Source organism: Pseudovirgaria hyperparasitica (assembly GCF_010093815.1).
Source record: "Pseudovirgaria hyperparasitica strain CBS 121739 unplaced genomic scaffold EJ05scaffold_1, whole genome shotgun sequence".
Classification (NCBI taxonomy): domain Eukaryota; kingdom Fungi; phylum Ascomycota; class Dothideomycetes; order Acrospermales; family Acrospermaceae; genus Pseudovirgaria; species Pseudovirgaria hyperparasitica.
The window spans coordinates 2,591,910-2,615,758 of record NW_022985549.1 but is presented as its reverse complement, the minus strand read 5'-3'; the positions used below and the strand labels follow the sequence as shown (position 1 = coordinate 2,615,758).

At 48.9% G+C, this 23,849-nt stretch overlaps 4 protein-coding genes across 4 annotated transcripts; 3 read left to right on the top strand and 1 right to left on the bottom strand.

Moving 5' to 3' along the window:
- Positions 1-23: 23 nt before the first annotated feature.
- On the top strand, positions 24-14,839 carry EJ05DRAFT_506948 (midasin; the record flags this gene model as incomplete). The annotated part of the gene is made up of 5 exons (XM_033747871.1): positions 24-7,238; positions 7,286-7,543; positions 7,597-8,037; positions 8,087-8,397; positions 8,446-14,839. The coding sequence occupies 5 exons, from the start codon at positions 24-26 to the stop codon at positions 14,837-14,839; spliced, it is 14,619 nt and encodes a 4,872-aa protein (XP_033605797.1).
- An 824-nt stretch (positions 14,840-15,663) lies between these two features.
- Positions 15,664-17,533, bottom strand: EJ05DRAFT_35210 (uncharacterized protein). The gene is made up of 2 exons (XM_033741015.1): positions 17,184-17,533; positions 15,664-17,131 (listed from the first exon to the last, which is right to left on the bottom strand). Exons 1-2 carry the CDS (start codon positions 17,250-17,252, stop codon positions 15,926-15,928), a joined length of 1,275 nt encoding a protein of 424 aa, XP_033605796.1. The 5' UTR covers positions 17,253-17,533; the 3' UTR covers positions 15,664-15,925.
- Positions 17,534-18,342: 809 nt separating this feature from the next.
- EJ05DRAFT_460116 (squalene monooxygenase Erg1) lies at positions 18,343-20,005 on the top strand (the record flags this gene model as incomplete). The annotated part of the gene is made up of 3 exons (XM_033742601.1): positions 18,343-18,628; positions 18,694-18,968; positions 19,016-20,005. 3 exons carry the CDS (start codon positions 18,343-18,345, stop codon positions 20,003-20,005), a joined length of 1,551 nt encoding a protein of 516 aa, XP_033605795.1.
- Positions 20,006-22,746: 2,741 nt separating this feature from the next.
- Positions 22,747-23,553, top strand: EJ05DRAFT_432981 (NIF-domain-containing protein; the record flags this gene model as incomplete). Its single annotated transcript, XM_033741583.1, has 2 exons — positions 22,747-23,289; positions 23,341-23,553. The coding sequence occupies 2 exons, from the start codon at positions 22,747-22,749 to the stop codon at positions 23,551-23,553; spliced, it is 756 nt and encodes a 251-aa protein (XP_033605794.1).
- Between the last annotated feature and the right edge of the window lie 296 nt (positions 23,554-23,849).

Genomic DNA, 23,849 nt, shown 5'->3' with positions numbered 1-23,849 from the left:
TAGATTCGAAGCTCCAACAAATCATGGAGCTCTCATATCCAGGCTCTCTTTCCTCGGAGACCCTTGCGACACTAGCATTGAAAGCTCTTGAGCCCCAGCAAACCGATCACATCTTTGCCCGATACGAGCACTTGTTCCCAGAACTATGCTCACGATGGCTCGCTCATGATACCACCTCGACTACGAAAATAGCAGCATTTGCGCGGATATTACCTTTCGCACCTCACCTTTCCGAACTCGCAGAATCTCAATTCTCGCAGGCACTTTTCGAAGGACTCCTAGACATACTCCCTTCGGAGCTTGAAGAAGCAATTGCTCCAGCGATACCCGAGTCGCAATTATGTGAACACTTACTAGGAGTCTTTCGACTGCTCGCGTTTGATAATTGTACCTTCGCGCGGTATTTACAGCCTGCTCGGCTCCAGGTACTCCTCTCAAATCCAAGCCGACCCGTTCGTTACCTGACCGTTCGGATACTCTGTCTTTATCTGTATGCGGCAGATGCTTCAACTCAAGAAATGGTGTTACGATATGTCGGGAAAGAGGTCATTGAAGGCGAGTGGGAAGGTCTTCGGATCGACTATTGGTTCCTGAGCTTGTGGGAGGAGCAGCGACACAAAGGGATTGCGCATGCTCGGTCGAAGAAACAACGCGAAGATGATAGTGTGGTGTCAGTCGCAGGGAACTCTCTTTCCGATCAATGTTGCGATATCGATGGCGTCCTATTACCACGTCTCTCTGCGACTAATGGTCCTGCATCTCCAAGTACCCTTGTACGAACATTATCGACAGTAGCAAATCTTAGAAAACTTGCGCGCACTTTGACCATTTCAAATGCTGTTCTTTTGACCGGACTTCCTGGCTCGGGAAAAACGCTACTTGTCCGACACCTTGCAACACAATTAGGTAAACTGAATTCCATGGTCACTTTGCATCTAAATGAACAGAGTGATGCCAAACTTCTGATTGGCATGTATACCACTGGTGCAGACCCTGGTTCCTTCGAATGGACACCGGGTATACTCACGACTGCAGTGAGAGAAGGCCGCTGGATTTTGATTGAAGATCTCGATCGAGCCCCAAATGAGATTCTCAGTACTTTCCTGCCCCTCATCGAAAGAGGAGAACTACTCATTCCAAGCCGTGGCGAGAGGATCGTCGCTCCCCGCGGGTTCAAGATCATTGCTACTATGCGCAGCAATAAAAACATGAAAGGTGAAGAAGTTACCTCCAAAGCTATTATCGGATCGAGACTCTGGTCTACGGTACGAGTGGAATCACTATCTCTTAACGAGCTCAGGACTATTGTTACTACAAGATTTCCGAAGTTGCAGGGCCACGTCGAAGCAATCATCAGCATCTACACAAAAATCAGCACAGAACGCTTGGAAGTCGCGCATACTGATCAGCTCGCAAGATCACGAGCTGTCACACCTCGGGATCTTTTCAAATGGTGTCGACGTATGTCATTGTCGCTCACGGACGGAGCACGTGTTACTGCCCAACAAAAAGATGGCATGTTTCTGGAAGCATTCGATTCATTCGCTGGCAGTTTTCAAGAACAGCAAAGTCGACTAAGCCTTATGACATGCGTAGCTAAAGAGCTGCACATAGATTCCCAGAGACGAGACCATCTACTACTACATCGAGAGATCTCGCATCATCTTGGTAACTCCAGTTTTCAAGTTGGCAGGGTCACTCTTGATCGGAGAAAAGGGTTCAAGATCACGGTGAAGGGTGAAATGACTCCTTTCTCAACAAATGGTCATACATTACGTCTACTCGAGAAATTAGGACGAGCAGTTGAGTGCAAAGAGCCCCTGCTACTCGTCGGAGAGACAGGCACGGGCAAAACAACATGTATTCAATACATGGCAAGTCAGCTAGGCCGGAAACTAGTCGTCTTCAATTTGTGCCAGCAAAGTGAGAGTGGCGATCTTCTCGGTGGTTTTAAGCCCGTTAATATTCGCAGCCTCTTTATCCCCTTAAAAGATGAATTTGACGAGTTGTTCGGGATGACCTTCTCACGCAGAACAAATAATGGAAAGTTCATGGACATTTTGGCCAAGCGAATGGCTAAAGGTAAATGGACTGCTGTTTGTGCCCAATGGCGCGATGCCTTGCGCATGGTCAATACATATCGCGAAAAGATAGGATGTGATCGAGAAGAGCAGCCATCCAAGAAACGCAGATTAGATTGTGGTACTTCGGCTTTTCCGGAATCTCGCTGGAATAAATTCTCATCCAATCTTACCTTACTCGAATCGAGAATATCAAAAGGCTCGGGAGCTTTTGCTTTCGCTTTTCAGGAGGGCAACATCGTAAGAGCTGTACGAAACGGAGACTGGATCTTACTCGACGAAATCAACCTGGCTTCGCCCGACACGCTTGAGGCTTTGGCAGATCTCTTCGAGTCAGATACGGAACCCTCTGTTCTACTCACGGAGACGGGTAATGCACAGCGCGTAGTGGCTCATCCGGATTTTCGGATTTTCGCTGCCATGAATCCCGCTACTGACGTGGGAAAGAAGGATCTTCCACCTGGAATACGATCGCGCTTCACCGAGCTATACGTGGACAGTCCAGATGCCGACGACAAGAGCCTGCGCAGCGTTGTAGAGACGTATCTTGGGACTAATGAGCCCAACTCAAAGCGCATTGTTGCCGATGTTACTTCGCTATACAGAGAAATACAAGATCTCGTCAGAAAGAACCTCCTGGTCGATGGTGCGGACCAGAAGCCGCATTTCAGCCTACGAACGTTGACTAGGACGCTGACCTACGCGCGAGATATGACCGGTCGTTGTAAACGTGAACGAGCACTATATGAAGGCTTTCATATGAGCTTCTGCACACTTCTTGATGGTAAGTCAGAGAGTCTCGTAGCGCCATTGATCGAAAAGCACCTACTTCGTCAACACGGGAATGCTCGATCAGAACTTCAACGGTCGTTACAAGCCCCCATCGATCATCGACATTACTTGCAATTAGGCCATCATTGGCTGCCTCGAGGGCCCATTCCGGAAGCACAGCAACCTCACTACATCATCACGCCCTTTGTCCAGCGAAATCTGAACAATTTGATCAGGGCAACCTCAACCAACAAGTATCCGATTTTAATCCAAGGACCGACATCCTCCGGCAAGACCAGTATGATTGAGTATTTGGCAAAACGAACTGGGAACCAATTTGTCCGGATTAACAACCACGAGCACACAGACTTGCAGGAGTATCTAGGGACATATGTGTCTTCAGAAGGTGGTCTCCGCTTTGAAGAGGGAATTTTGGTCAAGGCTTTGCGCGAAGGCCATTGGATGGTCCTTGATGAACTGAATCTGGCGCCAACAGATGTTCTTGAGGCCCTCAATCGGCTACTGGACGATAATCGCGAATTGCTTCTACCGGAGACTCAAGAAGTCGTCCGACCGCACGAAAACTTTATGCTATTTGCAACCCAGAATCCGGCAGGACTATATGGCGGGCGAAAAGTGTTATCGCGTGCTTTTCGAAACCGGTTTTTGGAACTTCACTTCGACGACATACCGGTAGAGGAGCTCACAGAGATTCTCCATAGACGAACGCATGTCCCGGAGTCGTGGTGTAAGCGGATCGTAGCTGTCTACAAGGAGCTCTCTCTACTTCGTCAAGAAGAACGTATATTCGAGCAAAAGAGTTTCGCTACCCTTCGAGACCTCTTTCGTTGGGCATTGCGTGAGGCGGAAACAATCCAAGACCTGGCCACCAACGGGTATATGCTTTTGGCCGAGCGTGTCAGGAAAATTGAAGAGAGAACAGCGGTGAAAGAAATCATAGAGAAAGTTATGAGCAAGAATGGTGCACGCGTACAGATCAATGAAATTACATTATATGGTTCTGTAGACGATTTACCACAAAAGTTTCCGCGGGTCGACGGCGTAGTTTGGACCCAGTCCATGCGCCGTTTGTACACACTGCTTGCTCAAGCTTTACGAAACCATGAACCTGTTCTACTTGTTGGTGAGACCGGATGCGGCAAGACGACTGTTTGCCAAATCTTTGCAAATGCTTGCGAGAAACAACTTCATATTGTCAACGCACATCAGAATACTGAGACTAGTGATCTCATAGGATCACAACGTCCGGTGCGAAACCGAGCCGCAATCGAAGAAGCTCTCCTGGAATTGTTAGCACAAGCTTTGACACCAATCACTGGTCAGCTGGACAACACTCTCGGTACTATGTTACATAGGTACAATACTCTGTCTTCACAAGAGCGCGCCATGGTCGAACCGAAGATTCAGAAGGAAATCGCGCATCTATCTACCAAGTCTGCTGCTCTATTCGAATGGGTCGATGGATCTCTTGTTACTGCTATGAAAAGTGGCCAGTTTTTCCTGCTCGATGAGATCTCACTAGCCGACGACTCGGTGCTAGAGCGCCTCAACAGCGTTCTCGAATCCGAAAGGACGCTGTTGCTTGCGGAGAAAGGTACTAATGAGTCCTTGATTGTAGCAAGTCACGACTTCCAGTTCATGGCCACAATGAATCCAGGAGGTGACTACGGCAAGAAAGAGCTCTCACCAGCTTTACGCAATCGTTTTACAGAAATCTGGGTACCTCCGTTGTCGGACACAGAAGATATTCTGCAAATTATCAAAATGAAGCTGGCATCTGCTGCTGTGGCACATGCGAGTGCGCTTGTGTCCTTCGCACAGTGGTTTGCTAATAAGTACACTACATCCGCGACGTCGACTGTGTCCATACGTGACATGCTCTCCTGGGCCTCGTTCATCAACAACACTATAACAACTTGTTCTCTACCACTGCTCGTTGCTATTGTCCATGGTGCGGCACTGGTTTACATTGATACCCTCGGCGCTAATCCATCTGCGATGCTGGCAATGTCTGCTGTTTCGATTGAGGATGAGAGGAGAACCTGTTTCTTGAAGTTGGGATCTTTACTCGACACAGATTTTGATGATTCCATCTATGACGCATCAACAATTAGCGACGACGAACAACTGATGACCTTTGGAGCTTTTAGCTTAGCCAAGAGAACCTGCGTGAATATGGACTCAACCTTTGGGTTCAACGCGCCAACGACAAGGAAAAACGCCATGAGGATCGCTCGTGCACTGCAGCTATCGAAACCCGTTCTTCTCGAAGGTAATCCAGGTGTTGGAAAAACAACGCTGATTGTGGCCATGGCTAGATCGGTCGGTGTACCTTTGACAAGGATCAACCTATCTGAGCAAACAGACCTCGTCGATCTTTTTGGTACCGATGTTCCCGTCGAGGGCGAAGCTGCTGGAAAGTTCGCATGGCAGGATGCGCCGTTCTTAAAGGCGATGAAAGAGGGCACATGGGTTTTGCTCGATGAGATGAACTTAGCTTCCCAGTCCATTTTAGAAGGTCTTAACGCCTGTCTTGACCACAGAGGAGAAGTGTACATCTCGGAGCTCGATCAGACTTTTAAACGCCATGCAAACTTTCGTCTGTTTGCTGCCCAGAACCCTCATCATCAAGGTGGTGGTCGGAAAGGTCTACCTGCCTCTTTTGTCAATCGATTTACCGTAGTATATGCTGATGTGCTCACTGGCATAGACCTGAAATTAATTAGCAAGCAGACCTTCCCTCATGCCAATGAAGAGAAGATGAGTCTCCTGATCACATTTGTGTCAGAACTCGAAAAGGAAGTTGCTGTTTATCGCAGCTTCGGTACGCAAGGCAGCCCCTGGGAATTCAATATCCGTGATACGCTGCGCTGGATGCATCTCATTACAACAAAAATCGGACTACTTGGCACTGGATCTGTCCGCGACTACCTCGACACTGTCTTTACTCTTCGGTTCCGATCATCTACAGATCGCGAGTCTTTACTAGCACTGTATAAAAAGACTGGATTAGGTCGAGTTTCCCCCCGATCATTCTATCACAATCTCAGTTGCATGACATATCAAGTCGGACTAGGTACCACCACCCGAAAAAAGATTGATATACCGCATTCGACTTGTTTTCAGATGGCTGTAGACGTTGACAAGCTGCCAGTTCTAGAATCCCTGATGATCAGCGTTCAACAGAGATGGCCTGTGATTCTCGTTGGTCAGACTGGTAGCGGCAAGTCCTTTCTTTTGAATCATCTTGCTTCTACAGCTGGTGCAAGATTAATAACCTTCCCGATGACCCCAGACATCGATGCAATGGATCTCGTCGGAGGCTACGAACAGGTAGATCGCTCCAGAACTGTTAATCGTCTTCGGGATCAAGTTTCTCGGGTCGTTCGAGGCTTGTTGATAGAAGTCTTAGTCAGCTCGCCAGTGAAGTCGGAGCTTTTACCGCATTTCTTGCGTCTCTGTCGATGCTCATCAGAAGTGACTCTTAAAGAAGTCTTGCAGTCACTGTCCCTCATTGGCGACGAAATCACAGAGCCTCAAATACGAAATCTTTATACTGAAGTCGAACTTGCAATCGAGACCTCTTCGACACCAGAGGGTCCGCAGTTCAAGTGGGTTGATGGTGTCCTCATAGACGCTATTGAACAGGGCCACTGGCTCGTCCTTGACAATGCAAACTTCTGTAGTAGTTCTGTCCTAGACCGGCTCAACTCACTCCTTGAGCCTGATGGCTACCTGATAATCAACGAACACAGTTCTGATAGCGGCGAGGCTCGAATTGTGAAGCCACATCCTGATTTCCGGATCTTCATGACTGTTGACCCAAAATATGGCGAACTATCTCGGGCCATGCGGAATCGTGCTATTGAACTTTTCATTCTATCGCATCAGAAGCCGTGCAATGACGGAGGTCTTGCACATGCGCCTCATTACAGGAATGATTCATCAGTGTACCGCTTTCGCCATGCAATTGCGGCTTTGGAATCAGTCAACAATACTGCAAACATGATCGATATTGCAATGGGTCATTTGTCTCTCGATGACATGTCACGGGCTGGTAGCTTTGGTGAGCAACTTACCATCGGTCTTGTTCGGACCACGTTGTCCTCTGGCAGTGGATTCTTCGGTGATGAACATGAAGACTTATCTATAGGTGTTCTGGCACCCGTTACGTCTCCGTCAATCTCGAACGAATCATCGTCGAGAAATTCGAGCAGCAAGGATATTCTTTGTCTTTCCAAAGCGTGGTCCATGATGACTTTCACGGATAGCCCATATGTGTCCAGCATATTGCCCAAGGTTCGGGCATATTATGAGAGCGTGCAGCGCAACTTGAATGTGTCGGTTCTTGATCTACATGCGCAAGTGGGTGATCTTATTAACAAGTTGCCGCCTGTACTAACGAAGACTAGTCCATACATCCAATGAACAACGAGCTACTATGTCGTATTGATTCAGATACAATGGAGCAGGCAGAATTCATCGACCATTCACTCGTTCTATGTGGAGATATTGTGGCTATGAAACGCCAGCTCCAAGCACTACCAACTAGGATTTGGCATGGGGCCTTGAAACTACTGATGAAGAACATTCACATTTTTGTGTCGTCTATTCCCAACCACGCCGCGAGATACATTGAGACTGCACTTCGGATTGGAGACCTAAACATTGTATGTTACCTTTCCTTCAATCAAAGATAGTGTTTCTGATACTAGTCATCAAGGACTTGAGTTTCGTCCGTTCTCTCGTACTCGTTTGGTGGTCCATCACGGAGACAATTGAGCACAATAGGCCAGATATGACGAGGATCAACGTGTTGTTCTCTATGCTCCGACATCTATCTCAATCCCAGCCTAGTCAAAACATGCCACACCGGGAGCTCCAGGCGGCGCTCCTGTCCGAGCTTTCTAACTTCGACCAGAGCAGCAAACTTACATCTGGATTCAGCATGGAGCGCCTGTGGCAGTCGTTTAGACCGGCCACGCCGACTTCTTCTGAATTACTCACAAGCACTCTCAAGCTAGAGAAAGTCGCGGAACAGTACGATTACGCTTCATATCGCTCGTCTGGTGAGCTGTTTGAGCTCGCTAGAACTCGTGCGTCTCTCTCACAGGCAATGGATCTTGTCGCTACACAAGGAACAAACCCAGAAGGTCTACTGATGGTAAGAATAGAACACTCATCAAATGTTTGTCTTACTAATAATACGTAAGGGCGTTACTGGGCTTTTGAACTCTTTGCAAACCATGGATTCCGATACTGATATTCAAGAAACACCTTCCTTTCGAGGCTTCTTTTACCTTATCAGTCAGAAACTTCGAATTGCGGACGGTGAACAAGATGAGACTGCCATCAGGCTTGCTGTGACATCTATGCTTGCCCAACAGCCAACAAAACCTAATCGTTCCGGTCATTCCATTGCTGTCAAGCTCCAGCGTCTGATTGACTATGCTGATCTAAGTGACCATACTTCTCCAATCCCGGCTCTCACTGACAGCTCATATGAAACATTGATCGTTGCTTTGTAGGTTCTCTCATTCGAAAGATACTCATGTAATCTAACAAGCTACAGGGAGCAAAAAGAGTTCACTAATCTGGCAGGAATGGCCCGTACTAGGAGAGAGATTGCTGTCTTATGTGATGTGCTCATCTCCAAGTCGTCGATATTGATGAAAGACCAAGTCGCTGTTTTGGACTCCTACTTAGGGGACATCTCCCAAGCCTTGCTGGCTGCACACTCGGACTATTTTGAGTGTAATTCGTTAGAGCTGCTGGCCAATGTTCTTGAACCCCAATTGAAAAGACTTGCATCTGTCTTGCAAGAAGCCGATCGCTATCTCAAGGGTCAATACGACACCCCTGCAGCCCGATCCCGTGCTTCAGCAGAGATATGGGTCAAGATCGCCTTTGAGGCGCTTTTGCTTTTCACGCCGAACATCACCTTTGACCCGGCGCTCAAGCCCATGATCGAACGAGACTTCTACTTTCATCGACAGCAGAGTCTCCAACGAGCCAGACAGGCACTCGTCGAATTTGAATCTCTATGCACGGGCCAGATTTCAACACTCCGCATCCGCCACATCGAGCGCCAATTGTCCGATCTTGGTAAGGAACCGGTAGCTGTACCGATCATTCGACCAAATCACCCAGAATCAGACAATCTTCAGGGAGAGTTCAACAACCTCCTGGTTGTTCTCCGACGAATTGAGACAAATGGCCTTGAAACCCTGGCGACAGCTGATGACAACTTGCTCCAAAACTTGTCACAGATTAGCCACCGACTTACTCGCGGGTTCCGTCATTACGATGATCTCACCACACCAGTTGTTGGTTTCCTGTCCTGTCTCAAGATTGGTATCACTTTATTCCAGGTGTCTTCTCGAGACCAGTCCAGTACAGAAACGGATCCGATCAACCACGTTTGGAATATGACGCCTTTCATTACTTCTCGAAGAAGACTGCTGGATGCCGAACTTGTCCAAACAGCATCCATGATTAGCTTACATTGTATGCTGGAAGCACTACAAGTTGAAGGCGCTATCGAACAAAGCTTTCGGCGATCTTCGGCTACAAATGAACTGATAGAGCACATTTTCGATCGTCTATATTTAGCTTGGAAGGAGCTCCTTCGCAAAGAACAAGAGAAGAACGCTGCAGATACAAGTCTTTATACTTATCGTGACAAAGAGAAAGATGTTGAAGAGGAGGAGACTGACCCAGACCTGTTCCCAGACTATGAGCAGGGTGGTGTAGTCCATGACCCGCCTCCGCTGGACCCAATCGAGTCTCCCCGCGGGTCCGCGAGTAGACTTGCTAGCATACATGCCGCTCTATTCGTAAAGAACAGAGACACCCAAAGTTCCATTCGAGCTATGATCTCCAACATCTCGACCATGATCGCACATACTCGGAATGTTCCTACTACCAGAATGAACACACCACAAAACATGATGCCACTCATCCTGCTGGGATTGGACAAACGATCCTGTGAGCTGGAACAGGGCGAGCCAGATTTTAAGGGGTATAACTTCTATCATGACCACAATGTCATTGAAGCTACAAAATTTCATTCACTTCTTGGGAAGATTGTGAAACGGTTTCGTCTGATAAAGAGTGTCTGGCCCGAGCACGCAACTTTGTCAGAGGTCATCGAGCATTGTCGAGAAGCCCTATCATTTAAACATATTGACCCGCTGGCTAAGATGATTACCAAAGCAGAAAAGATACACAGCGTGATGAACGAGTGGCAAAAGATCACAAGTAGAGAATTCAGTGCTGACTCATTGTACGATGGGCTCACTTCCCTTATTGTGGGCTGGAGGCGACTTGAACTTCGAACATGGGCGAGACTATTCGACCAAGAGCAGGACAAGTGTGTCGACGAAGCAAGAAGTTGGTGGTTCATCGCGTATGAAACCATAATCGTATCAACAAGGTCCTTGGACGCTTCCGATGCCTCAGTTGTAAAAACATTTACCACCTCTCTGCTGAAGACTCTCGAAAACTACATGAGAACCACCTCAATTGGAGAGTATGCTCATCGCCTAAGCTTGCTCAGACAATTACAGCTTCACTTGGTAGCTTTGTCTAGCAGCCATACGACATCCTCGACTGTTGCGATAGCGCTGGGCAACTTTATAGGATTTTATTCGCGCTTCGAGAAACCGATTCAAGAATGCATTCAAGTCCTGCGAAAACCTCTAGAGAAAGAGATCAACAAGGCAATACAACTTGCAAGCTGGAAAGACATCAACATTGATGCCCTGCGCCAAAGCGCGAAGCGTTCTCATCAGAAGCTGTCAAAGGTAGTACGAAAGTTCCGCGCGATTCTTAGACAACCGGCTTCATCAATCATAATCAGTGATATCTCACAAGATCCTCCTCTCAAGGGCTTGCCATTGAAGCAGTCCGAAATTCTCAAATCCGAGGATAAAGCAGCATTGAAAATTGTACTAAGATCAGTACCAGAATGGAATGATCGAGCTCCACGCTTCAAATTTGTGGCTTCAACAGTAGCTAAGATGCAGGCTCGAACTACTATAGGAGACTCGGGGGCTGTGGCCTGTAGCAAACTGGAAGCCTTTTTGGATGACATCGATACGACCTCGGCCCGATTGCGTAAAGAAACACCTGCCACTCTTACCAAGGAGAATACTGACAATGTTAAACATCTCAAGACACAAAAGCGCAGAGCTTTTGTAGATGTGTTGAAAGACCTTAGGAAGATGGGTTTCAGTTCCAATGTCGGCGGTAATATCTTGCTGCAACAAGAAAGCACTGCTATCATCTTATCACAGCTAGGCTCGTTCCCTGACTCGTTCCGCGACGTCACTGGCGGTGCCGAATATTACCTGCATAAAGTTTTGCAGACTATGCCTAAAGTTAGAGATATTACCAGAGAGCACTCTGGTGATGTTACTCCAGCTGAAGTAGCTCGTAGCAAATCACTCCTGGAAAGTATCATGCAGATGTCGATTCAACAGCGCAAATCAATATCTGATGCTTCTCATGTCCACTTTCGTTTCAATGAAGCTCTTCATCAGCTCGAGAATCTCTGGCGTCCAGACGAATACAAAGTCCGAGCTGAGACCATAGGATGTATATCTTTTGTTGAGCTCCACAGAAACTTTTGCTGGTTCTCAACAATGCTTGAAACCGCAAACTCATTCATCGATATACAGTCCAAACTGAGTACAATAGATCTCGCTCCAGTCACTCACGGCATCAGTGACTTTAGTGGGAAAGCGAAGACACTAATTACTCAATGCGAGGCTAGCGCGAAACTTCCGGCTCCTCTTACAACGACGCTCAACGATAGCATTGCACTTGAGATCCAACAATTGTTCGACGATGTCAAAAGCTCATTTGCCATATGGAGTAGTGAGTACCCAGCTACGCAATCTATACTCGATAAGGTACTTCCATATACGAATTTGGATTACGTCAATCCAAACATTGTTGAGAGCTTGGAAAGTTCGATGGATGTAAGCGATGCCCAAAGTGCTATACTTGACACTGCAGATGCCATGCTGGCCGCTGTCGAAGAAGTAGAAAGTGGTCTCCCAGCTCTATCACTCGCTACTGACAATGAGAATTGGCTTGTTAATCACAATAAGGCCTTCGCGAACATCACGAAATCACTGCGTTTACAGCAAGTCTGCAATCGTATCGAAGGCATAATCAGGCTAACATATACCCGCTTTACTGTACATGCAGCTCCGGACAACTCAGTCACGATTATTGCCGCATTGACATCATCTATTCTTCCTGTGTTCCGACAATACAGTAACTCTTGTTCAGAGCTGTTGACCAAATACACTGATTTCCACACTATCACGACTCAGATGCTGTATCATCTTAGTAAATCTTTTATCCAGGTTGGCACTCAGGGTTTCTGTACCCCATCAGAGATGTCTGATGAGAAGAGCGGACAAAACGAGAAACTTGAAGCTGGTACTGGTCTTGGTGAAGGCGAGGGCGCGGAAGATATCAGCAAAGATATTGGTGATGATGAGGATTTAGCTGATTTGGCCCAGGAGCCCGGCGATAAGAACGAAAAAGATGATGACATCGAGGACGAAAAGGACGCTGTCGACATGGCAGACCAAGAAATGGAGGGCGAGATTGGTGATGTCGAAGAGAAGGCCACTGACGACAGTGAGACTAGCGATAAGGGGGACGATGATATAGAGGATGACGTGGGCGACGTTGATGACCTTGGACCATCAACAGTCGATGAGAAGATGTGGGATGAGAGTGGCAACGACAATGATAAGGAAAAGGCCGGCGAGGACGCAAATGGTTCGGAAAACAAGGACGAGCAGGTCGCAGCTAGCGACGACAAAAATAAGGGGGAAGAATTCAAAGACGAGGCTGAAGATCAAGATGAGTCTGAGGCGGAGGATGGCAACGAAGAGTTAGAAGCAATTGGTCAAGATGAGGTCGAGCAGATGGATCCTCATATGCAAGAGACCGAAAAGCTTGACCTTCCAGACGATCTAAATATGGATGACAACAAATCTGATACTGCCTCGGACAGACTGGGCGAATTTGACGACTTCGACGATACTGAGGAGCAACCAGATGCAGAATGCCAAAATGACCTCCCGGAAGTAGACGACGACATGGAAGATGGCGAGTCTATGGATGGAAACAATGAGGATCCGACTGTCACTCCGGAGGAAACCGAAGAGGAGCTCACCAACGAACAAGACAAGACTGATTTCGAAGAAGTCGAAGACGAGCAAGAAGGCCCTAAACAACACCAGGACGATGTCCATGACTTGCCAGATAAAGACAACGAGCATGCTGCTCACGAGTCTGCCGACCTTGGATCCGGTCAAGATGCAATGGACATGGAGCATGACCAACAGAATCCATCGACTGGCGCTGCAGCAAATCAAAATGAAGGTACTTCGGGAGATACTACCGAGCCTGAAAGTCAGCAGCCGACCGAAGCGGGTACCGAGCAGCGTGCCGACATTACTGACGGCGCAGGGCGAGGCGAAGACGAGGAAAGCGCGGAAAGTCGTGCATTCAAGAAGATTGGCGACACAATAGAGCGCTGGTACAAGCAACAACGCGAAATTCTTGATCCTTCCTTTCAGTGCCAAGAAAGTTCAGACCAGGATAAGGAAGTCGACATGACTGACGCGGACTTCGAGCATCTACCTGACGACGAGGCTAAGGCCGATGCTCAGGCGCTCGGAGCTGCCACCGAGGAGCAAGCCAAAGCAATCAATGAGGATCTCGCACTACCTTCAGATAACGTTCAGGAGGAAAAGAAGGACGAATATGCCATGGACGTCGATGATGAAGAAGAAGAAGAAGAAGACGAACTAACACCGCAGGACGCTAACCAGAGGGACAAGAATGATCTTACTCAAGACAGAGAAAGCGATGGCAAACCTCATACTTTTATTGGTGAGTCAAACCAGCCCAGAGACCGCTTTGACGACGACATGCAAATCGAGGATGAAAACCCCGACGAAGACGCAGATGACATCGAACCAATCGAATATCAACTCTCAACCACCCACCTCGATTCCTCAAACACCTTTCGCACGGCTCAAGAAGCCCGCGTCCTCTGGTCGCACCACGAGAACTCCACCCGCCCCCTGTCGCAGTCCCTCACTGAGCAGCTTCGCCTTATCCTCTCCCCTACCACAGCTACTAAACTTCGCGGCGACTTTCGCACTGGCAAACGTCTCAACCTCAAGCGGATCATCCCCTATATCGCGTCCTCATATAAACGCGACAAGATCTGGCTGCGCCGCTCTCTCCCGTCAAAACGCGCATACCAGATCATGCTTGCGCTTGACGACTCCCAATCCATGGCGGAGCGCCGTACAACGGACCTTGCATTCGAAACCCTGGCACTGGTGAGCCGTGCACTGAATATGCTGGAAGCAGGCGAGTTAGCTGTCGTCAGCTTCGGAAGCGAAGTGCGCATTGCACATCCTTTTGAGCGCGCGTGGAGCAGCGAAGCTGGTGCAGACGTGCTCCGACAATTCGGCTTCCAGCAAAAGGGTACAGATGTCAAAAAGCTGGTAAAGCAGAGCATTGACATCTTCCGCGATGCTCGCCTGCGTGCCTCTGGAGCCGGCGCCGATTTGTGGCAGTTGGGCATTGTCATTTCTGATGGCTATCATGACAATCATGCGGAAATTCAGCGCCTCGTAAGGCAAGCTCAGGAGGAGCGCATCATGATTGTGTTTGTCATTGTTGATGCTGTAAGGAAGGCGCAGGGTGCGAGTGCGGCTTCGGGTGCGGGCGACGAGGTCAAGGATAGTGTGTTAGACCTGCGTAGTCCGGAGTTTACAGATGATGGCAAGGTCGTGTGGAAGAGGTACATGGACACTTTTGCATTCAGGTGGTATGTTGTTGTAAGAGACGTGGCTGAGTTGCCGGGAGTGCTGAGTATGGCACTAAGGCAGTGGTTCAAGGAGGTTGTCGATTCGTCATGATAGACTATACTTTGTGAGATGAGGCCGTTAGGAGTTTGTAGAAGGGCATAAAAGTTTATTTGCTTCTTTAAGTATGGTTCTAATTGAGAAATTCCAATCCTTACGGATCTCCGTGAACAGACATCGCCGTGCGCACGACGTTCCTATCCCAGTGTCCGAGGATATTACAATAATATCACAAATATCGCTTTGGCCTCGGTCCTCGCCGGCTATGCTGAATAATGGACATGATCCAGGACAACGGTATACGAATGAGCAGGTCGATCTAGCCTTTTCACCATCCATATCGAACCTGCCGTGAAGCAGCGATTAGAGGTATCTGACAGCCCGAGGATGACACTATTGCTCCTTGGACTAGCCTATAGAAGCAATTTTTGAAACATCCAACAGGCATTCAGTTCAATGTTCTCATCCTCTTGCGTTTTGTGGTAGCGTCATCAATCTCTGTTCGCCTTGAGCCCCTCTGTATAATCGGGACTAATAACTTCATTAGGCTCACCTGAGCTCAATACTGAGGTTACAAAGTGTTGTATTTGACACTGCCTGATATATATTAATGCCTCAGTCAAGGGCGACAACATGAATCCCGTGGGCAGGATCATTATCATTGAATATCGTTCCTGAGAAGTAATTATTTTCAAATTACAAGTCCGTTCGTGTTCTGGATCTTGAATGTGTGTGATTTACATGCAGAGAAGTGAGAAGCTGTTTTCGAGCGCGAAATAGTCAGTTTCATATGTATCTTCCATTGGCCAGTGTGCGAGTGTGGATATCTCCTCCTCCGGAGATGTCCAAAAATGATCGCGACTGGAGTGGACCAGAAAGACAAGGACAAGCTCTTGTGATCTTGAATCTAATCATGCTATGTTGAGTTGGGTCGTTGCCATTATGATCTGGGACAAAGAGAACTTGGAGGACAAGAACCGGTTCAAAGCAACGGATCATGGTTCATTATCTAGATTATAGGTCAAGGCAGCGACAACATCACATACTGGCCGATCAATCCAATGTTCTCGACATGAGAAGCAGCATTGTGGGAAGGCAGAAAATAATTGCCTTGTAGTCAACTCTGTGATAGACACGTTCTCATAAGTCCAAGTCATTTTTTTCTTTGGGATCTTTCCGGATTGATTCTTCCGCCCAGTCAAGTCCATCTCTCCAGGCCTTGCCTGCACCCACTGGTTCGTCCATAGTTCTCAATATCTGGCAGAGTTCGCCAACTGTTTCTCTTCCAACATGTTTCAACCACCAAAACCAATGCTCATCCGCCACCAGATGTACAGCCCAGTGCAATATTACAAAGAGGGCTAGCCTGTCCTGAGCAAGAAATGCGTCCAGGAATCCTTGTCCCATAAACATCGGCAAGGCTAGAGTCCATCCATGGATCACGACGGCACCATCTTCAATAAGCAGGAGCGTGGCTAGCTGGTCCATGGAGCCGCGATACACGGTGGAGTCCATCCAATCGGGCACTTCTGCATCTGCAACTGCCTTGACGCTTTGCCAGATAGCCTTGCGTGGAGGTTTAAGTCCAGTCTGGCTAACGGACTTTAGAGCAGAAAATCCTGCGAGAATGATGGGCTCTACGGGCGTGTCTTTCCACCATTCCGGGTCCATTCGCACGATACGTCCAGCGCCTTGCATAAGACTGAACGTAGTGGCAAGCCGAGTGAAGATGTTTGGTGTCTTTTGGGCCATGTCTTCTTGCGTTACAGGCTCGTGTTCAGCCGGAACAGCTTGTGGAAGAGCCATGTTGATAATGAAGACGTGGCATGCGAAGATGTATGCACAGTGATATGTCCTTGGGCTAAGTTTATCGATCTCAGACCGGAACAAAACTATCGCTTTATCGTAGTATTCCAACGCCGCCTGTATATAGAGTTTGCGGTCACCAGGATCGCTTGAATGGTGTAGAGAAGGAATATCCTCCCATCGATCGCCGTCCCAACCCCGAACAGCAATATCTAAAGCAGTAAGTGAGTAAATACTGTTCAGCAGGTAGTGCTCTGAGAGTGCGGCACGTGGGATCTCTATCCGGTGGTAGTGTGCATCTCCTTCCATTTGCAAAACACATCGATACGTCGTCGACGTCCATCTATGCATAAGTTCTAATTCGAGCAGATGGCGGGCCTGTAATCTCTGGAATTCGTGCTCTGTTGATTGACCTGGAGGAGACTTTCTGACGCGACCGATTGAAGTTTTGGCACTTGCATCGACAGTAGAATTATAAGCGCATGAAGCTTCTCTCTCCCGCGAGATACAGTTCGCGCAGGGAGGACCTTGCTCATCGCACTTTTATTAAGATCAGTACATGTAGGCTAGCCTTGGTACGGTGTTGAGGTACTTTGATGTGTTTAGTCTTACAATTGCTGCATCCTCTACGGGACTTGCTATGGTACGCCCTCTTCTTCATGCTCGTAGAAGCTGACGTGTAACTTCTTCTACCGTTGAAGGAATTGAATCAACAGCGACTGACTTGTGTATACTGCTACACGTCTGAAAATGCTGCTACTACTCGTTGACTAGACACATGCTGTTCAGTCGCTATTGTCGTCTCTGGACCGATGGTTGGACTCGATCAGATCTAGCCTGAATTGTTTGTGATCAAGGTCATGTTCATGTAAATTGTGCTATATTGCCACGATGGATTGTAAATAAGCAATGGCACTCGAAGTACCTAGCACTCAAAGTACTAGGCATTATCTGCGGCCTGCCTGGCTGAGTGTAGAAAAGACCGGCCCCATGAAGCTAGCTCCATATGATGCAAAATATGCCTTAAGGCACCAAGTCACTTCTGTTCTTTTAAGCCAACCGCGGTAGCAACAGTTGGGGTCCTATCATGGCGATGTTGATTGACGATTGACGTATATTACAAGGTCGCAGGGCTACGTACGACTGTGAAGCTTGACCATAGTAATTGATAACGGGGGTGGCATTATCTTCTCCTGGCTGCCCATATATTGTGAAAACAGAAACAGATGCAGTGCCTCATAGCCTGATCTCAACGTCGTGCAGTATAGTCTGGAAGACAAAGTTATGTTTCGCTATGGGATTTCGGCAATTGAGCGGTGGGCGAGAGAAAGACATGGATGGATGGCCCGATGCTGATGCCGTTGCCTGCTCCACCTCTTCCGCCACAGATTGGCGAGACAAGTGATGATGTCGCGGGAATCCACATCTTACGACTTTCACATGACTTGATCTTTCGGTGGCCTGTCAGGCACTGGACATTGCCCGATAGGGTAAAGCCCCGCCAGCACGGCGGATGGTGGTTCGATGTAAACGCAGCTCGATTTTCAGGGTGTACGTCGCACGGACTTTTTCACGCCATCATCTCCATCCCTCCTAAGATAGTCAAAACCTCTTCCGCCGCCGCGCGGAGCCATCTGCTCGCATATACCCGATTGCGCTGCTCTACATTCTTGTCGCATCAACCTCGAAAGGCTGCCACGCCTTGATTAGTATACTTCCCACATACAACTATTACGACTATCACGATGCCTATGATACTCGACTCCCCAAGTCCTTCACCACCCGCGACGCCTGCCGTCAAGTCAATCATTACGAACGAATCGACCGACCCCCGCAAAATTCGGCGGGAACGGCACCATGAAGCAGATATAGTGATAGTTGGCGCTGGAATAATAGGAACGGCTGCTGCTGTGGCATTTGGCAAGCAAGGTAGAAGCGTTATCTTACTAGAGAGAGACCTAAGGCAACCGAATCGAATTGTTGGAGAATTGCTACAACCTGGGGGAGTAAAAGCTTTAGAGAAACTTGGTCTAAGAGGTACATATCCACAGGACTGGTCGTGCGTTCTTTCTTTGGAAAACTGGTTACTGACTACACCACAGACTGTCTCGAAGGTATCGACGCCACCGTTTGCAAAGGCTACGAAGTACGCTACTATGGCGCGCCTGTACACATTCCATATACGAATCCTGGTGGCACAGAGCTGCCAGAAGGTCGAAGTTTTCACCATGGAAGATTCATTCAGAAGTTGAGAGAGGCAGCCATGCGTACACCAAATGTGACAGTCGTTGAGACCACCGCGAACGATTTTGTCAAGGATGACTACACAGGACAGATCCTTGGTGTGGAATGTTCAACAAATGGAGAGAAAGATTACGTGAGTTGTCAAGAAGTTATCCCTTGCTCTTGACTAAACGTCAGCAGTATTTTGGACACCTCACACTAGCATGCGACGGCTACGCCTCGAAATTCAGAAAGACACACCACACGCGGACACCAAAACAGCGCTCGAAGTTCTTCGGCATGGAACTGATTGACTGCGACCTACCGAGAACCCAGCATGGCTTGGTCAATCTTTCAGATTCGCCCCCTGTACTCCTGTATCAGATCGGAACTCACGAGACAAGGGTGCTAATTGACGTACCAGAAGGCTACGAGAAGGCATCTGTAAAGAATGGAGGTGTCAAGGGATACATCAAGAACATTGTTCTGCCTAGCCTGCCGAAGAGTGTCCAACCAAGTTTCAAAGCAGCTCTCGAAGCGGGCGGTCTACGAAGCATGCCTAACTCCTTCCTTCCCGCTGCAACAAACTGCACCCCTGGCATGGCCATTATCGGCGATGCATTAAATATGCGACATCCTTTGACCGGTGGCGGTATGACTGTCGCGTTCAAAGATGTCGTCCTACTCAGCGATATGCTATCCCCCGAAATTGTACCTGAGCTGTCGGATACCAAAGCTGTTCTACACCAATTCAAGTGGTTCCACTGGCAGCGCAAAGGCGGCAGCTCCGTCATCAACATCCTCGCTATGGCGCTGTACAGCCTCTTCGCGGCAAACGACCCAACTCTCGCCACACTTCAACGTGGCTGCTTCCACTACTTTCTCCGCGGCGGCGCCTGCGTGGACGGGCCTGTCGGTCTCCTCGCCGGTCTCATCCCCAACCCTATGGTCCTCTTCTACCATTTTTTCTCGGTCGCACTATACGGCATCTGGATCCGCATCGGCGAAGGCTTCTCACGAAAAAGACTTGCTGCTGACGGGATTAACGTTGCAGGCGACAAGGAGACTGGCGAGTGGATCGTAGGCATATTTCAGACGCTCGGCTGGATACTAATAGGAGGGCCACTGTATGTCTTTATAAGAGCTGCGGGCGTGATTGGCGAGTTTGTGCTTGGCGAGGTTGGCTACTAGAAGGGATGCACACGTTCGCTTTTGTTGTTGTATGAGTATTTTATTCAGAGCACGGCGTTGCATTCATGATACCTAACGTTTTAGCGTTTAGCAGTTTTTTAATGCATTGGGTGGATAGACACAATTGTGGCAGCCCGGCGTGGCGTGGCGTGGCGCGGTGGTGTACAGACTGGATACAGTACATACATATAGACGAACAGACAGACGCATATTCTAATACCACGCACTCGATCGTGATAATGCATCGCTGTAAACATGTTATCACAGTACAATGTTCTCCTGTCAGCACAATATACCATGCACAATCCGCCGTCGCCATCATACATATCTCCACAGTCCACACGCAGCACCGACCGCCAAGCCCGTCACAGCTCTCTTTGCCCTGGTAACTCTGGATTACCTAGGTGCCTTACCTATCCATTCCAACCTAGGTAGGTTCCCAATAGTCGGCACTGATTGGCGCCAAATGCCCCCACTGTCTGTAATTTCCCACTCCAGCGGGGCCAGCAGATGTCGTCGTTTGTCCGAGCTCGCGCGCTTATGAACTTGCTGGTTTGCACGAATCAGAGCGCAGGATGGCGTGGGTTGGTAATTGGGGTGTTGAGGGTGAGGGATAATAGGGGAGTTGATGATAATGTGGAGGATTGGGTGTGATGTCGACCGGGATGTGGAGAGTGATGGGAATGGGGATGGGGATGGATATGATATAATAATGTGGATGAGATATGTGATACTTAGCTGGGTATGTTTATTGTCCACAGTAGGTTGATCAAGCTTTGAGCCTCTGTGACGATGGGCATGGGCATGGATCTCCTGGATCCTGGCGAGCGAGAGGGAGAGAGAGGGAGGTGGAGAGCTTGCCCTGGTCTCCCGTTTGGTGAGTGAGGTATTAGCCCGGTACATACTGTAGCTCGTATTGTTAGGTGGTGGCCCAACTGCTGGCCGGTACGTTACCAAGGTAATAGACTGCTAATATGCCTGGTAATGGCTTAGCTATCAATCAAGACTGTTCTAGTCTGACTCTGGCGCTCGCTCTGGCTGCATCGCCAACGAAGTGAGAGTGAGTGAGTGTGCTTGCTTTGGGCCTTTTGGCGTTGAATCCCCCCCGGTCCTCATCTCCTCGTGACTTTTCTTCTTCGATTCCGGACCATTATATTCTCCAGCTTGTCTATCTATCTACTGATTATTGTCTATCTACTTCCTTGCTGCCGGTACATACCCGTCATCCCGTACATTCGTTGTACGCATTGCACCGTTTCAGCTCCAGCTTCACTGCAACTGTTCTTGACCTTCTCCAAGGCCGCTGCCGCTCAATCTCGCTTACACTTCTGCCCCCGGCCTCGCTGGCTGTTCCGCCTGCCAGACCTAACCTTCCTTCAACTTACCTCACCATCAACCCTCCACCATCCACCGCTCACCTTCAGCCTGTCATCCTCATCGCGCGCATCTTCGTTAGGACGAGCTCCGAGTCAAGCCTTGTCGCTGCTGTCTCGTGTCAAGCTCGCGCGCTCCCACTCCTCCGAGCTCCCTCGCCATACACTCGCGACCCATCGCATAAGGCTCACCCGGCCATTATCGCCTCCGCCAACTCATCTCAGTACGTTTGAGCTGTGTCGCCTCAAGCCCTCTGTCTCAACGTCCTTCCAATTGTCTTCGGCCTCCCTTGAGGGCCTCATTGCCCCACATGAGCCAAGAAGCTCCTCCAGCTGTTGGAGATCACTCGGATCGGTTAACTGCCACAGGCAAAGTTCCCATCGACTCTGGCACGCCTCAACCCAACGGTCCTCGCAAGTCCCGTATGTCAACATTCTATACTCTCTTACCATCTTCCATCTACGTTTAAGCTTCTGCCGTCAATTGGTACTGATCAATTAATCGCAGGCTCATCAGCGTCGAATCGTTCACATTCTGCGAGCTCAGCCAAGCGGCCTTCGTCGCGTAAGTCATCCAAGAGTAACCTGAAGTCTGGGCGTGGTGGATCTACAGAAGACCAACCTGGTCGCAAACGCTCTCTCCTAAACATCCCAAGATCTTCACAATCTCAGAATAAGGACGAGGCCGGGACTACGAGTACTGCGCTAAGCGGGGCGACTGTCGGTGGATCCTCAGAAAGCATTGGTCGGGCTTCGAAACGAAGCTTGACCGGGAGACGTCGAGCAGGTAGTACAACCAGCGGTGCGTCACAGGCTAGGCCGACGAGATCAGAGAAACATTCTCAAGCACAGGGGGTCGAGGCACCTGAGTCTGAAAAGGGCCAGAAGAAGGGCAAAGGTGGATTGCTAGCATTCTTGAACTGCTGTGGTGTACCAAAGAGCGGCAATCTCGTTGATCAGGACGAGCCCACAGAGCCGTCGAAGAAGGCGAGCAAGTTGCGCTCTGGCCGTAGCACTCAACCGACCCCCAAACAGGATGCGAAGGCGCCTGAGTCGAGTACCGCAGATACACAAGAAGGAGATCCCGAGAAGGCGGCTGTCGGAGGACTCGGAGGCAACGTAGACACCACAGGTCAGATTGATGGGATGTCGGAAGAGCAACAAGTATCAAATACTGCTGTCGCCGCACTACCAGCTGTCTCTGCCGAACGCACCGAACAGCCGTTGCCAGATGTGCCAATACAGCCCGGCCAATTGGACACAGGCCCACAGGTCACTGTGCAAGCGCCGACCCCTGTAGCATCTCCACACGAAGAGGCGATTGCTGACAGGTCTCCGGAACAACGTCAACTTGACATTGACATAGAAATGTCAGATGCTCCCCCATCACTACCGTTGGCACCGAACGATGTTGCAAAAGAAGGCGAGGCTGCGCAGACAGACGCAGCAACCTCTAGCACCGTGGATCTCCCTCCCCCTCCACCTCTTGACCAGAGACAAGCACAGACTGGCACCGCGCCTGTGCCTGGTACTACTCTCGAGACCACAAGCAGTGTTGAGCCGGGTAAACGATACTTACTCCCTCCAATCCGGCCCGAGTTCAAGGGCAAGAAGTGCCTCGTCCTTGACTTGGATGAGACGCTGGTTCACAGTAGTTTCAAGGTTCTCCACCAGGCTGACATGACGATCCCGGTCGAAATTGAAGGCCAATATCATAATGTATATGTCATCAAGAGACCTGGTGTTGATGCTTTCCTGAAGCGAGTTGGCGAGCTATACGAAGTGGTGGTATTCACCGCATCCGTATCAAAATACGGAGATCCTCTACTGGACAAGCTCGATATCCATGGCGTCGTTCATCATCGTCTCTTCCGTGAGAGCTGTTATAATCACCAAGGAAATTATGTGAAGGTACGTCACCGTTATTCACGCTTTATGCTGTACCGTACTAATTTTTCAAAGGATTTATCACAAGTTGGGCGTGAACTCAGAGAAACAATCATTATCGACAATTCGCCTACATCCTACATATTCCACCCCCAGCATGCTGTGCCGATCAGCAGTTGGTTTTCCGATGCTCACGATAATGAGCTGCTCGACCTCATTCCCGTACTCGAAGACCTGGCAGGCGCCCAAGTGAGTGATGTGAGCATGGTACTCGACGTATCTCTATGATGATATCCCATCATTGACCTCGAATCGGTGAAAAGCCTGGTTGCCATTTCTCCGAGTACGCACGTCTGATAATACCCATTATCTATTGTAATACGCATAGCGGAAAACCGCAACCGGCAAAGTATCAGCAACACCCAAAAGCGCAATCATTCCAACGAAAAGTCGAGACTGGCGTCGCGGGAGTATTCACCATTTCCACCTTCTCGCTATTGAGCCCCGTAGTATCGTACAGCGAAATCCAACCCGCCCTTGTTACACTAGCAGCGAATACAAGCATCATTGCATACAGACATATA

Bases quoted from the DNA above. Each gene is read 5' to 3' on its own strand.
- EJ05DRAFT_35210 (XM_033741015.1), bottom strand. From the start codon at position 17,252: ATGAAGAAGAGGGCGTACCATAGCAAGTCCCGTAGAGGATGCAGCAAT. The intron at 17,132-17,183 runs GTACCTCAACAC...TCTTAATAAAAG, and splicing joins GTAAGACTAAACACATCAAA to TGCGATGAGCAAGGTCCTCC.